Raw genomic sequence first — 17,085 nt, 5'->3', positions numbered from 1 at the left:
TATATATATATATATATATGTAAATGATGCTGATGTTTTTATGTTGGGCATTTACATACATGCCGCATATTTTTTATGTATTTATATGGTTAACACATACTTCAATTTAGACATTTATAACGAACTTTTACACTTATTTCATGCATTGTTAAAGTAGTATAAATATATATTAATGTTTAAATGTCATATATGTAAATACATGAAAATGTGTGGCATTTATGAAAAAAATAGTTGCGAGTATAATGCACATTAAAATATTTTACTATTTCTTTTTAATTGGATCATTTAGGGATTACATTGTGTATCACAATAAAAATGCCCTTTAATTTAGGATTCAATATGAAATGTATGTATTTGTAAAATTAACTATAAGATAATTTGATAAAAATTGCTTTTTGAAAACTGTTATGATTATTATAATTTAAAACCAAAAAAAAGAAAGGATTACAATGTTATCAAAACCATCACACCACAAATTTTTTCGTCATTATAAAAATTTCTAAAAATAAATAAAAATTTTGAGTTATTAATCAAATACAACAAGCCTTTATCCCACAAAGTGGGGTCGATTACATGAATCTTTTTCTATATTATATCTTATTGAGTGTCTTTTCTATATTATATCTATATTATATCTTATTGAGTGTCATGTTTTCATTTAATTCTAATAAATTAAGATCATTTTTTATAAAACATGCTAAGTACTTTTTAGGTCTATCTCTTTCTTAACACAAATCAAAGGTAAAACATTTATCATCACCAGATCATCTAAGGTGGCTCCCTCTAATCTTGTTTGCCACTGGAGGTATTTCACGGAAATATTCACAACACTTAAACTTAATTTTATGCTTCTCTTTCACTAGCCAGCATTCCGTGCAACTCTCACTAATCTTATTTACCACTGGAGCCACTTCAACCCTATCACGGATAAATTCGTTTCACATTTTGTCTTTAAGTGTAAAGCTACTAATCTAACTAAGCATTTTCATCTCAGCAACACTTAACTTAATTTTATGCTTCTCCTTTACAAGTCAAAATTCAACGTCATAATGCATGCCATCTTATAAAATTTTCCTTTAAATCTAAACAATACTTTTCTATCACACAATAAGCTTGGTGCATTCCTCCACTTCAACCATCCAACTTGATTTATACTAATCACATCCTCATTTATATCACCATCACTTTGAAAATAAACCTATGATATCTAAAGCATTTACTCTATTTACTGACTTGATCACATATTGTTAGCAATTAGAACTACTACTACCAAATTTACATGTCATGTATTCAATTTTATATCTACTCAACGAAAGCCTTTAGACTCTATAAAGTAAACCTCCATAACTAAATTTTTCACCAAAATCTAACTAAGTTTAATCCACAAGAAGGATATCATCATCGAAAAGTATACACCAAGGTAAATACTCTGTTAAATGTCAAGTAAGAACATTCGTAACTAAAATAAAAAGGTATGGGCTTAAAGTCAATCCTCAATATTATCCAACTAAAATAGGAAAATACTTAGTAATCCTCCTTGTGCTCAAACACAAGTAACATCTATAATATACATAGCTTTAATGACTTGAATGTAAGCAATATCAACATTTTATTTTCTTGAACTCTCCCAAGTACTTCTCTTGAAATCATATCATAATTTTTTTTCTAAATCAACAAAAATCATATGTAAATCTTTCGTACTCTCTCTATGTTTCTCCATTGAACCTCTCAATAATTGTATAGCTTCCACATTAGACTTTCTTGGCATGAATCCAAACTCATTTTGAAAAATTTGTGTATCACATTGTAACATATGCTTAATTATTCCATCTCAGAATTTTAATTTATGACATATTAGCTTAGTTTTTCTATAATTTGCACAAATTCGTGCATCTCCTTTATTCTTAAAAGTAAGAAATAATATACTCTTTCTCCATTCACTATATATCTTTTTAGATTCTAAAGAAAATTAAAAAAAGTTTTATAAGCCAAAACATTCACAAGTTTCGTAAATATTTTCACACTTATATTGAAATACCATCCTGCCTTACTAATTTTTCACACTTCATTTTCTTTCGTTTCATCAACTTTCTTTTTACTGATATGGCGGCAGAATTAAAAAGTTTCGTTATTATTTAAGATATTAAAATCATTAAAGTTGAGCATATTTTCATAATCTACATTGAAAATTTTATGAAATTATCTCTCACCTATATTGAATATCATTATATAGAAAAGAACAATGTTTGATTTTCTTCATCAAGGAAATTTACTTGAACTAAATCTTTACTTTTTTTGTATCTCTTAATTTGGCTGGCTTTTATATACATTTTTCAACCTTCTTGATATTTTATTTATTATAGAGATGACTGCAAGTAAAATTCTTTACATCACAAAGTATTATCTTTGACTCCCTGCAAATCACCTTATATTCTTTCCAATATTTTAAGTGTTTACATCTAACTCAATTTTTATCACAAAACTTCTATTTTTTTTCTTTTCCTACACATTAATATTCTACCATGAACTATATTTTTTTAAAGGAAATTTATTATTTTACTCTACAAACACATATTTGGTAACTTCCTTAATAGTACTTGTTACTTTAGCCCACCCATATAGTATTAGTTTTTTCAAAAAAAATTTAAATCTTAATGATTTTGTCTTAATGATTTTGAAGTTTACTCTCTTTTTTTTTTTGTTTTTTTATCTTCTAATCCTTCATCTTAAGATACAAAAATAATAATTGATGTAAGGTATTAAATTTTCATTTGAAATGAGTTTATAAATTCAAAAATCTTGACGTTATATTTTTCAAAACGAATATAACTAATTTGTGTTTTATTTGATGCATTCTTATAAGTGATAGTATACTCTTTTTTTCTTAAATAAAGTATTGGTAATAATAAAATCATAAGTTAAAAATGAAATATATCTCTGCATTCTTCATCAGTCACTCCAAAATCATAGTCACTAAAATACTTCTAAAATCTTCTACCACTCTACTAGCATGCCCATCTAAATCTTCTCCAACAAAAATAATCAAAAATATTTTCTTCAGTAATCCAAAAAATTATTTTGAACATTTATATGAAGCAACTTAAAGAACATAAGTTTTATAACATTAAAAATCTTAATATCAATAATAATATTTAGAGTTAAAATTTTATCTCTAGTTCTATTAATTTTAACTTAACAATCTTTGGAGTAATAATTTTATCTCTAATTTTATTAATTTTTACAACTTATGTTTTAAATTTTTTTCTATAATTATACATGTATCATTTCTAATACGACTCTTGTCTGAATATCAAACTTTAAAACCTAAGCTTTAAATATTTTTAGCATGTTGTCCAACCCATTTACTTTCTTGAATGCATAAGATATTTATGTTCCTATGAATCATAATCTATTAATTCCATTAACTAACTTGTAAGCGCATCTATATTCCAAGTTCTTATACTAATATTAGTTTCATGAACCAAATTAATTGTCCGCATCCATGAGAGTCATTGCTTATTTAACACTGCACCTAGACATCGATGTAGTAGCCATTGCACACGTTTCACTGTATTCAAGTCATAAAATTTATCGCATTCAAGGGACGCACTAGTGTTGACACAATAATTTAAAATATTCATATCATAATTTTTCAACAAAATATTTACTTTGACTGTCAACTACCTAATACAATTATCCACTTTGCATCCAGAGCATGAAACCCGACAATGACAGCTTTACCGTGACTTTTATCATAAAAGTTAAATAACAACTCTGAGGATTGTTAAAATTAACGATATGCACAATATAAAAAACTTCTAAATCTATTGGCTTGTCAATACAATATCTCAGAAAAGGGGGAAATCATATATTATATCTTAGTAATTTTTATATCTTGCTACAGTCAAAATCATATAATATTGAATTTGAAAACTGAAAAATATTAGAAGCCAATAAATTTAGAATAATAATCATCATTTGCCATTTGCTAGTGAAAATAAATATGAAAGTATACACTTTCAATTAAAATTAACTCTCACAAACCATATTCACTCTGAAGTACATGAAATTTACCTTCAAATGAAACCAAACAGGCGTTAGTTGATCCCTTTCAAACACGAAGAATGTTAGCATGACCGAACTAAGAAACAGCATTTAAAAAAACTACTACAAAATTTTTTGAAGGGATCAATAAATGTTAAAAGTTTATGATTCGAGAAATCTGCTCAAGTTATCTATTTAATATAAAAACACTCTAAATAAGCTAAAATTCAAGTGTTTACGTTTTAATTATTCTGAAATTAGATTTCACTGATTTAAGTGATTTCTTTTATTTCTTATATAGTTTCTTATTTTCTTATCTTTTTATTAAAATAAATATCTAAATCAAAATCAGATTTTCCAAATGAATAAATCAGCTCGTGAATCAATTCAAACTCATAGAAGTAAGCTAAAACTTCAAGCAAAAACTGGATAAATTAAAGAAGCTCAAGCTAATGATGTTGAAAATCATAAATTTACATTAACTTGTTCGTAATATTAAAAAAGTTGTTTCAACGAGACACTTTATGATAAAATCTTAACCCTATAAATGCTAAGAAAAAAAAAAAAGGTCCCACTTGCCACGTGATGACCCATTCCCTGTAGGAACACCCATAATAAATTCCTTACAGGTGATGGTAGCAATCAATCCCCATGTCTTTCTAGATAGAAAGCATACAATACACATTGGAAACCAATTCTCACATTAAAATAGAGAAATAAAACAATACATATTGTGCCTTCCTTTAAGCAAGCCACAGCTAACAAACGCAATCATTATAAGAGTTAAAACAGCACAACATAAGTAACAAAATTTTGGTTTCATGAACATTAAAATAAGTAGAAGCAGAGATTTTGAGGAACTAAAGCAACTCCAAAGTTTACCTCTCTTATGGTTCTCGAGATGGACTAATCTTAGAGAATCCAAAATCGCTGAAGATGCTCTGCATTAAAAGAAACTTGCTGTTAACTGGCAATGAAGAGATAGCTGAGTGCCAAACTTTATGAATTTATTTATTTTTTTAAGCGTCAAAATAATCCCTTGAATACTTTCATGGGGCCATTTTAATGTCTCAGTCTATAAAAGTGTCAAATTAATCCACACTTTTTAAATTGGTGCTGCAATAGTCAGCACTCATTAAAGTTACCTGGGGACTAAATTGACACTTTTATAGATTTTGGGATTAAAGTGACCCCCCTACAAAGAGTTAAGAGGACTATTTTGCCAATATTCTCATATTATTTAAATTTGTCATTTGATATGAGGGACGCAGAGCCATAGATTTTCATGCTTCAAATAAAATGCAAGGAAAAAATTAATTTTTGAAGTTGTTTGAATTGGTGCCAGTCTTATAGATGGTAGGGTTGGTGTAGCTCCTGTGACGGACGAAATTAGAGAAAGTCGTCTTAGATGGTTTGGTCACTTTAAACGTCGACCATCTGATGATCCGATTAGGAGAGCAGATGTTTTAGATTCGACTTGTGTTAAGAAAGGCAAAGGTAGACCTAGGACACTTGGGTTTATTGTATAAAAAATGATCTTAATTTACTAGAACTAAATGAAAATATGACACGAAATAGGAAATAGGACACAATGGAGAAAAAGGATTGATGTAGCCGACCGCACTTAGTGGGATAAAGGCTTTGTTGTTGTTGTTGTTGTTTGAATTGGTGCCGGTCACTGGGACGCTCAACTACAAAACCTTCTTGATTAAAGTAAGTTTCAGAAATTTAATTTTAAGACTTTAATCACCAATCGTGGAGGCTGAAGATAAGTGTAAGAATACTGTCTTATGATATGTAAGTTGCAAAAACGATTTATGGGTAATAATACTGTTTGCAGAAAAAAGGATCATAAGCCTGCAGTATCGAATGTTAAAATCAATAAAGTGTAGAAAAATGGAAGGATTCAACATTAGCACCTTAAATTAGTTCGAGATATACTTGAAAAACTCAAAAGTGCAATGTTACCTACTTGATTACAATTATTACAAGCAAATCAACAAAATAGCCCTGGATCAACCACAAACATTATTTTCAATCGTTCTTAAATGTCATATAGCCAACTTCCTGGTGGCATTGTTAAGTGTCAGGGTTAACGCATTTCTGCAGCAAAAATTAGGGAAAAGTTGAGGTTACGAGATAAAACTGGGTTAAAGTCCTACAAAGAAAGGAACTAAGCTAGAATGCAACTTGATCATGGAATAGCTTATTATACAAGTAAGACTTTCAAATCATAGGCCTGTGGTGCTTGACAGGGGTTGGAAACCAAATTACGGCTAAAGACATGGTGGTTTGGTTTACTACTTTACAAATATTAAAGAAATTAAGGTGCTATTTTACTAGTAAAAAAAGCATAGGTGCTAAATATGTAGATACATTCAAAGGCTTTGAAGAAGAATGTGTCAAGTACCTAAATAATTATATGCTACGTATATTGAACACCAAAAACATAAAATGAATGTAAAAGTACATAATAATAATAATAATAATAATAATAATCCATCAAACGTAGCCCAAGAAAGACTACATATGAGTGTGGTAAGTTGAACGATATATAATATGTTATAGAATAATATTGGTGCCAATATTAGGCTTGTTAAAAGCACATTTTGAAGTGCGCTTCAAAGATGAAGTGCTATGATGCGAGCCTCTTCCGCTTCATGTTGTACTCACGTAGCATGAGTTAACAAAGTGAGCACTTCATGCCGTCACTCACGAAAGTGCACTGTAGTGATGTTACAACTTAGTAGCTTCTAATCAACTCAGTTTTCTCCAGTTGAATGCCTTCATTCTATTCTTTATTATAACGTTGAATGTCTTCATTCTATTCATTAATATAAAAAGTGATGAGTGAGAACTCAGCCCACGACTAATAGAAATTCGAGCCTTCACCCTCGAGTAGTAACATACGAGCTTCTTTCTCTAGACTTGGGCCCAAAAGGATTGCCCTCGACGCTCAAGTCCTTTGTGAGCACCAAAGAATGGAGACCAGCAACAACCACAATCTTTGGCGTGCAACAACGAAGACAGTCTAGCAACCTTCAATAGTTGCTTCAAAAAATTGACAATGATTTTTTTAAAAAATTACGAGAATACCTTTTTAATTTAATTAAATAGTATTTCTAAATTTTTCTTGAAGAAAATATAATAATAAATAGTGGTGTTAAATTGGAATCAAAATACTACAAAATTTTTAAACATTTTAATGGTATTTTGTAAGTAGCATTATGATTAGCTCTTCCTTGTCATCTTGACGGATTTCATTTTGATGGAGATATGACAGGTGAGTCATCTTGGTCGATGTATAGATAGCTGAATTTAAAAAATTGAATTACTTATCAAGAATAAGTTAAAGTAGAATTTATGAGATGATTTGCAATAACATGAAGTTTAGTCTTCATGTTTTTTGAAAAGATTAGGGCTATTATAAGACGAATTAAAACAATGATTATAATTAATATTATGGGATTAGAAGAATAAAAAGGACATCGATGCATGCATGTCGAATTGGAAGCTTTGGTCAAAAAGTTTATACAAATATTTTTTCCATGAATATTAAGATTCCATCAAATCGATGATTTGATGTAAGAAAGCCTTAAAAATAAATTAGTAAATTAAAATTAGAATAATTAATTTTACATTCTATTATAATATGAGAATAATAACAAATATAATAAAAAGAGAATTCTTGTTTAATTAACTTGAAAATTTTAATTGGAAGAAAATATGCATTGATAAATATAAGAATAATGAGGTATATCAATAAATTTGAATATAATGCAAACATGAATCTTAAGAGTAAATAATCCATAAATGAAAGACAAACTTAGGTCTTTTTGGTATAGTTTTATGCCTGTTTTGTATTTCAGACTGCCAACACAACTCTGTCTGAGGAACTGCATTTTAAAAATTTTTGTGATGACTATTTTTTTCAACTCGACCTGTTGAACTGCGGTGGCTGGAAAAAAAATTTTTGATTTTTGGAAAAAGTATATATTTATAATTCTCACCATAACTTTCTAATAAATTATTTTCTTCACCACAACTTTACAACCACATTTTTAAAAAATTGCAGCCACCCTCAAACAAACCCTTAATGTTACTACTGAAGATTTTATTAGCTAACGTTAAAATTATAAATTGATGGAAATAAATAATATTAACTAAATAAATAAATACAATATATTTATTTATTCTTATTAAATAATGAATAAATAAATGTTAATTTGATACACAATTCTGTATATACCAGCTCAGAAGGAGTAACATTTTGAAGAAAATGAGGAAATTATAAGTTTGGGAGAAGGAAAAAAAACTATTATACTTCAATTTCATAAAACTCTGTTAAAAGATAAAAGCAGGAGAAAGTCACCACATTAAGAAAACCTCAAAATCTCTATGCTAGAAAAAAGAAATAGAAATTACCAACAATAGAAAATTTTAGAAGTAGAAACTATTAAAAATAAATAATAATAATAAAAAAGATGCCAAAAACAGAAATTCCTAAAATTCCGAGACACCCCTGAAGTTGAAGCATAGATATCTATCATGCCCAACTTTGCTTATAAGGAACTCAAAACCAAGCCGGTGAAGATATGTACTACTTATTGCACTATCGAAGTGAAGGGCATGCAAAAAGCTTCATAATCAATTTTCTCTTTTATAAAAATTCTATCAATCTCAGCATGTTTTGTGCAATCATGATGCACTAGATTTTCTGCAAAGCTTATGACAAATTTATTATCACAATACAACTTCATTGGCATGTTCATTGGGATCATCTCTTCAAAAATTCTCTTCAACAATACATAACATCTCACATGCTCCATTAGTCATAGCCTAATATTCTATCTCAGCACTAATCCTTGCCACCAAATTATATTCTTACTTCGACATGTAACCAAATTTCCCCAAACATAAGTAAAATATTTGTAATAAGTGGAAAAAAAACAGATAAAAATAATAAATAAATAAATAAATAAAATAAAATAAATTTTAAAGGGTCGTCTTGGTTCAGAAAGGGATAACCATCATGACAGTTTCGTGTCAAGCAGTCGAACAAGAGAATGAGAAGGAGATTGAAAGAGAGCAAGACTGTCCCGGTGCGTGCAGTACCAATAATGGGAAGAAGACGAACCTCATATACTCACAATAGAGAGATCTGTCTCGCATGATAAATCAAATCAAGCAGAAGATCAAGCTCTGGTTTGAATATCTGCGTCGACGAGTTGCAGGTTGGAAAAGAGGAAGAAGGCTGAATGAGTGAGGTTTTCTATTAAATGAAGATCAACAATTCCAAGGTACAGGCAGTCGAATAAGGCGAAACTCAATGTGGCAAGAAGGCAAGGAGGCGGCTTTGTGAGGACTTCGTGTGCGAGAAGAAAAAGAGGAACAAGTTCAATGAGACATCAAAGGACGAGCTGAGCTGAGCGACATCGTGTGTTTCTCACTTGAAGGAGGTGACCTGAGCGAAATCAAAGAGGAGTGACTGCATGTGTTCTAGTGTGAAGGAAAACTGAAAGGAAGGGTTTTGTGCAGTCAGTCAAGAAGGAGCCTCATGTGTGGAAGACGGAATCCTCCAGTGCAATTTTTAGTGTGCAGGAATTGTTGAACCACGCAAAACAGAGGTAAAGGAATGTGCTAGGCTTGTTTGCTGAATTTTTTTTATATATTAAAGGGGTATACATTTAACATGTTAATATATAATTATGTTAATTGAGGCCAGTAAGACTAACAAGAATTTAAGCTCGTTGCGCATAAGGGAGAATTGTAGGAGAGTCAGTAAATTCAAAGAATTAATACAAGTAAAATTTTAGTTAAGAGTTATTTTGCCTTTAAATAAATTAACATCAAATTTGATAATGAGATAAATTATACTTCCATAATTATTTAATCAATATATTAAATCAAAGTAATAACTTAATTATATAATAAAACACAATAATAACTTATTATCCCGAAAACTGAGAAATTCTCAATCCAGAAACAATAACATTAAAATGCAGAATTGCAACAATACCCTGCAAATGAAGATAAAATTAAATAAATGAACTATTCATAAAATGGAAAAGTCTATAATCTACAATATGGGACCTTTGATTTCAAAGGAAAATCTTCAATAAAAACCGTTAATGGGATGCAAGATGCCTGGACTGGGCACAATCATTAATGGGAGTAATGGAAACTAGTCTCTATCATGGACCAGTTTTCTTCAATACTTTACCAAATCTAGGTCTGTCACTTACAAACATTAATCTCTTTCAAGTAGTTAGATTACATATCAAATTACACTGGTATAATTTCTTACCTGGATTTGAAACAATAGCTATAATCTACAGAATATATTTTAAAATATGAATACTTTATATTCAAATATTAAATATAATATAAAACTTACAGTTAGATCTACCATAGTAGAAACAAATCTATTAGCTTTAAATATAGCTACTAATAGAATTATTAAATGGGATGACGTTAGCTTCCATTAAATCATGGCGGTTATAAACTGCTATAAATCCTCATCTTGTAATAAATCAGGATGTAGAACAAGTTAGTCAAAATACAGACGGAGATGTTATAATAAGGTTCAATCTGAGAAGATCAATTACTCTTCCACGAATATCTTATCCATCTTCAAACATTTCTTAGAATGATTCTGATGAAATTTCATCCATAAATCAAAGGATTAATAGACGAAATTTATCTAATAATAATTAAATATTAATACTTTTTCATCCCTATAATGTTAGTTTTTTGAATTATATCATGTTAATTTAATTATGAAATTCTTATATATTAATTTAAAATTTAAAAGAATATAAATTATAATACCATGTGAAATATATATCCGTGTCATACATTTTAAAAAATAGGCATATCCCACATTTGTGTCGTATGTGCCAATTCCCACATTTGTATGGATATATATTGGTTCGTTGGCAAAGGAACTGCGACATGAGGCTAACAATTAACATTACAAAAATGAAACCCTCCAACAAGCAACTCCACTGATCTTATATTCATAGATGGAGACAACTATACTGCACCGAACACATTATACAATCACAAATGAATGCAGAATTGTCGGAAAGCATATCACATAAAGTATAACGGTGTGAATAAAAAAAGTCATGTATGAAGCATAATCAATGATTATCAATTGCTGGAATACAGTTATAAAAGAAGGATTACTCACATAGGCATCATTGACTGCGTAGGCCACACAGTAGTGCTCCTGTATAGAGAAAAAAATATCAGAAGCGGCCTAAAACGATTTAAATAGGTTAGAGCTACTATTATTAGCCGAGTAGAAATACTATCATCTGTATTTTCTGTGACTGCGTCCAATTAAAGTTAATAGATTTATGGCAGGCCAGAAAGAAAAAAAAAAACTGAAGCCTCTGACATCCTATAGTCCTTTCAATATGAATGACTATGTAGTTGCATCATAAAATGTAGCAAATAAACGGATTAATGGAGTCAAAGTCTTCCCCTCAGTTTACAACATGCAAGTCAAGGCTTACCTGCATCATATACCATTCTTCAAACTCATCAAACAACTCAAGCCGCTCAATTCTGCAAAAAAAACAGAAGCATTATAAACAGTTCTAAGAAAAAGGAGCCCTGCATTATCTGGCAGTGCCTGATATTGTCTACACCAACGAATTTTAAAGAAATATAGCTAGGACAACATTTTGCAAACATAAAATTATAGAGGAATCGATTAAAAAAGGGGAAGCAATCAACAGCAAGTCAATAAAACAGAAGATCAAGAAGTTGAAGCGAAAACAGGAAATTAAGTTGAAAAGCATAATGATAGAATTCGAGACAATTTTTCTCACAAAAATTAGGGCAAACACATAGTTTATTGCAAGACATCAAGCATTCAACATGAATAAAAAGATAAGCACCTACAATTCAAGAGCTAGGCAATCTCTCTCAATTCCTACAAATCTGAGAAGTAAAAAATCTCTCCCAAACCCTAAACCTAAGACTCACAATAACAATCTCATGCATACCTTAACCCTAAACATATCAGTCCAATTTGTACTAAGCAATAATAGTAATAAAAAACTAAATTGCCCTCAGGCTAATAAAAAACAAAATTGTACTTAGACTAGGCACCGGTGTAACAAAACTCCCCTTCCAAAAAGACAACTTGTCTTTCAGATGGGAAAAACTACTGTTGGATCAAGTTGTATGGTTCCCAATGTTTGTCATCATCTGGCAATCCTTTTCCTTTGATCAAAAATTCATAGCGACACTTAGAAATTCGAAATTTCATCTTGTGCACATCCTTCGGCCACAACTGAATCAAATGGTGTCCTGACTTCCAGTCAATCTTAGAGAATATCACAACCTCAAACAACTCATCCCATAATGTATCAATCACTAGATTCTCTGTCAACTTTGTCCCATGTATCTCGTCCATCATTATCAACTTCGATCATGCTTGCTTCCGTTCGTTCAACTGTCTAAATGTTGCACTATTTCTTCCAAGTATTGCCGCTCAAGCTCACTCATGATTCCTTGGCTCGATATCGTGGCTCCCGATCTGCCTAAAACAATGACACTAATTTGATGTCGTGTGAATTCTCACAGCTGGCAGAGGCCATTTTGTGTGAAACACAATGATGCTTGTCATCATTTATTCCAGAGCTATGAATCTTCACTTCAACTGCTCCTTCATAGCTGAGAAACGTTCTTCTATTCCAAATCTGATGTGGCTCCACTTTCCCAATTTCTCCTCTAAAACATCCACTTTCTTAGTCGTTATTACTCCTAGGAAAACTTTTAACCACAAATGCAAAATTTTTGTACCCTGAAACCCCGTCTTCACTTACCAGCTAGCACTTATCGCGACTGCACCGCAATTTAGTGATTCTGAGTCATGTCAATCAAGTCATCACTTCCCTCGAAACTGTAGCATCAACGTTCGATGACAAAGGAGCACCGACACACAACAATACCGTTGGTCTTTCCTATGAATCACAACTAAATTGCAAGCTTCGGTCACAAAGCCCATGCATGTCGCTCTGTACAACCATGAACCTGTACATTGTGATCACATCATTGGCCCTGCAGGCCGCAATCTTGACGCTTGCATCCCCTCTAGTCCCAAATTGCGACTGTATTACAAAGAAGAATAAGATCGAGTCGTTCTGTACGTCGCGGTCCTTCCCACGATTGCTCCTCTGTGAAAAATTTGGCTCTCAGATTGAAACTAGGGCATGCTAGATCTTCTATGTTGCCAAGAATCTAATGCTCTGATAACACTTGATAGGATTCAAGACAAATTTTCTTACAGAAATTAGGACACACATTTTATTAAAAGAACATCAAACATTCTACACGAATACAAAGATAAGCACCTACAATTCAAGAGATAGGTGGTCTCTCCCAATTCCTACAACCTGAGAGGTACAAAATCTCTCCAAAACCCTAAACCTAAGTTTCAAAACAACAGTCCCATGCATACCCTTACCCGAAATATATTAGCCCAATTTATACTAAGCAAGAATAATAATAAAAGACTAGATTACCCTTACGCTAATAAAATACAAAATTTCCCTTAGTCTAGACACCGGCGTAATGCATAACAATAAGAAAAAAATCACCACGATAAGGGTCTATTTGGGGCAGATTTTTCTTAGTTTTACTTTTCAAATAGTAGCCAAGTTTCAATTTGATTTCAGCTTTTTTGTTATTTTAAAAATTCTTGTTGTAGGTAGCATATTTTTATAACCAAATCTGCTAGAATATTGTAGACATAAGAAAGTTATTAACCATTTTTTTAAAAAAGAAAAAAACATTATAAAACCAATAGTAGCTTTTGCAAAATTGATTTTAAGCAACAAGTCTATAACAACCATGATAGTGAGGGTGATCCCATGATAAACAAATCAGATGACTTCAATAAATATGTAAAAATAATTAAATGATAAACCGATGAGATTCATGCAGTAGCAAAAGAACTCATTGTTAGTGATCTAAGTTTTTGTTGAGGGTGGCATTTTTGTAGCTATGCTTTCTAAGAAGCTGCCACAATTTTGTTAGGCTAAAATTTTTTTGATGTTTTTCAGAATTTTTTTTAGTGAGAAGCAATTTTTACAATAGTATCTATAAGAACGTACTAGTTGTAAGAAAACTGATATTTAACTTTTTCAAAATGTAAAGAATTTATAATGCCTACAACAACTAAGAAAACCTAATTTTCTTACAATATTTCTATAACTACTACTACTACAAACAGCTATACGAGCCCAAAACAGACCCAAAGTTAAACTATTATCACAAATCCAAAATAAGAGCACAGATCAATATAAACCATATCCACAAGCACATTGAGTTTGGAGTTGGCTTATAAAACAGTGGATGAGATTGGTCAAGAGCAAGGGTGAGAGAGAAGTGAAAACAGAGTATCGAATGATGGAAAAAACAATAAATGCAGCAGTACCAACTAAGGTATGGAAAGGATACACTTAAAAACAGCATAAAGCAGGTTGAGAAGGCATGTTGAAATTATTGGCAATGAGAGTGAGGGTTTCAAAAGGGAAAATTCAGTGTCAGTGATGGTACTAAGAATAGGTAAAGCAGAGAAGAAAGATGGCTGCAACATAAAGATTGAAGGAGACGGCCGGGATAGAAAAGGTTTCATAAAAGGAAAAGGGCCTAGGAAGTTTGAAAAGAAAAAAATGGAGTATCTATAAAAGTGTATGGCTAAGTAGAATTGCATGTTTATCTTGCGAAATGGGGCAGAGACTGAACCAAAACTTCATTTTCTTGTCCTAAACTTAAGCTAATACAGAGTCCACCATGTAATTACATCCTTTCATATCTTAAGTACCAAACAGATTTGCAAGTAAAAATATAAATTCTATAATTAGTAGCATCACATGGTTCTTGCAAAAACTTAAGCCCAATAGGATTGATCATACCATATGCGGCACAATCCAAAAATTAATAAAGAACGAAATAGAGTAAAAGGGAACAGTAATTCATATTTTTATCATGTAATATTAAATTAATTCACTGTTTAAAATTGGGCAATCTGAGGCACACCTTGAGGGCCGCCTCAACGCAATTTCAAAGAAAAATGCTTTGAGGTATATGCCTCAATTGGCTCCATAAATGTGTACACATCACATTGGATGAGGCATGCCTCACCTAAATTTCATTGAGACATCCACCTCTTGCATTTAGTTTTCCCCCACCCCATATTAGATAGTTCAAATACGAACCGAACACCTCTCATGCACAAGAACTCCATTCTCCTCAATTAGGCTTTGTCTGCATTGCTGCCTGCTGCCTTTGCCGCTAGCATCGCCACAATTGCTTGTTGCTTCCACTGTCATTGAGGCTTGTTACTTCCTCTAAAATAGCCGCTTACATCTTCAGTTATAGCCTTCTGCCGCTCCTGTTGATATCGTTGCCGCCAGTTGATCCTATTATCAACGTCGTCGCTTGCTGCTCTAGCTTTTGTTTTTTTTTTTTTGTTCTTATGTAGAAGTATGGATGTTATTATATTGGTTGGACAACAGGATTGAGAAAAGTCTACTATGTTAAATTATCTTTGATATTGTATGTTGCTTTCATTTCATATTATATGTTTGTTTAATGGCTTGATCGGTTGATTTTGATATTATATTTTTACTTTGTGCAAGTTGTTAAATAATATTTTGAAACTTACAAAAATATTTACTTCATATAAAACAATTTATCATTTTTTACAATTTATCACTTTTTACCATGCTAAACTGTTAATATGTGTTTCTTATACACACACACACACACACTATGTTAAATTATCTTTGATATTTTATATATCTTTGATATTGTATGTTGCTTTCATTTCATATTATATGTTTGTTTAATGGCTTGATCGGTTGATTTTGATATTATATTTTTACTTTGTGCAAGTTGTTAAATAATATTTTGAAACTTACAAAAATATTTACTTCATATAAAACAATTTATCATTTTTTACAATTTATCACTTTTTACCATGCTAAACTGTTAATATGTGTTTCTTATACACACACACACACACACTATGTTAAATTATCTTTGATATTTTATATTGCTTTCATTTCATATTATATGTTTGTTTAATGGCTTGATCGGTTGATTTTCATATTATATTTTTACTTTGTGCAAGTTGTTAAATAATATTTTGAGACTTACAAAATTATTATTTCATATAAAACAATTTATCACTTTTTACCATGCTAAAATGTTAATATGTGTTTCTTATACACACACACACACAAATTATGGAGGCATGTTGCTCTGCTAGGATTAGGGCGACATGGAGGCGATTTGCTTAATCTGGAGGCAGCTGCTTCTCCGATGGTGGGTTAATGGAAAAACTCACTTTTGCGGATGTGTTGGCGCTCTCACGGTTATTGATTCAAAAAAACTATGTTTTTCCTCAATCTTAACAACACATTAGGTGGTGTGGGTGAGCAACTTTTTGTGAGGAAGGCTGGTAGAAAAAGTGGAAGGCCTATTCTATTTCTTTCTGATCAAGACACTTTAAATCTTTCCTCCAATTGCAAATTTGCATTAGTTGGTAAGTTTCTTTATGGTCATCCTAAGATGGAATTAGTGCGAAAAAAACTTCTTGGCGAGTGGAAGATTAGATTATTGGATGGCTGACATATTCTTATCCAATTGAGTAGGGAGGACTATGCGTGGATTTTTACTAAAAAATACTTAAAATTTGAGAACAAAAGTAAGAAACTTTTGAAGTAGAATGCAGATAGAGCCTCCTATAGTCCCTATTTGGTTTCAGTTCCCTGGACTTAAACTTCAACTTTTCAATCATGAGATTTTTTTCTTCTTTAGGAGCTATCTTTGGGAGGTCAATGAAGATGGATATCTGCACTAAAATTTTAATAAGGCCATCTGTTGCCCGTGTTTTAGTTGAAAAGGATATTACTCAGGCTGTTGCGGAGGAGCTTTGGATTAGTACTGCTCATAACGGCTATTGGCAGAAAGTTGTCGTGGAATAGCACGCCCATTTTTGCGAACATTAACTTA

General features: G+C 31.2%; 1 protein-coding gene across 2 annotated transcripts in view; it reads right to left on the bottom strand.

The window, feature by feature from the left end:
• Positions 1 to 4,537: 4,537 nt before the first annotated feature.
• LOC110021942 (tRNA wybutosine-synthesizing protein 4) overlaps positions 4,538 to 17,085 on the bottom strand; it is a 31,677-nt gene continuing 19,129 nt past the window's right edge. Inside the window, exons 11-13 of one of the 2 annotated variants that reach the window (XM_020720673.1) lie at positions 11,568 to 11,619; positions 11,240 to 11,278; positions 4,538 to 4,985 (exon numbers count right to left, since the gene is read on the bottom strand). In XM_020720673.1, coding sequence (XP_020576332.1) covers positions 4,932 to 4,985; positions 11,240 to 11,278; positions 11,568 to 11,619 — 145 coding nt within the window. In that variant the 3' untranslated portion in view covers positions 4,538 to 4,931. The remainder of the gene's footprint in view (positions 4,986 to 11,239; positions 11,279 to 11,567; positions 11,620 to 17,085) is intronic. The other variant, XM_020720672.1, reaches the window with a different exon arrangement.

This window comes from Phalaenopsis equestris, unplaced genomic scaffold (assembly GCF_001263595.1).
Source record: "Phalaenopsis equestris unplaced genomic scaffold, ASM126359v1 Scaffold000152, whole genome shotgun sequence".
Lineage (NCBI taxonomy): Eukaryota > Viridiplantae > Streptophyta > Magnoliopsida > Asparagales > Orchidaceae > Phalaenopsis > Phalaenopsis equestris.
The sequence above is the reverse complement of the archived record's forward strand: the minus strand, read 5'-3'. Positions and strand labels throughout refer to the sequence as shown.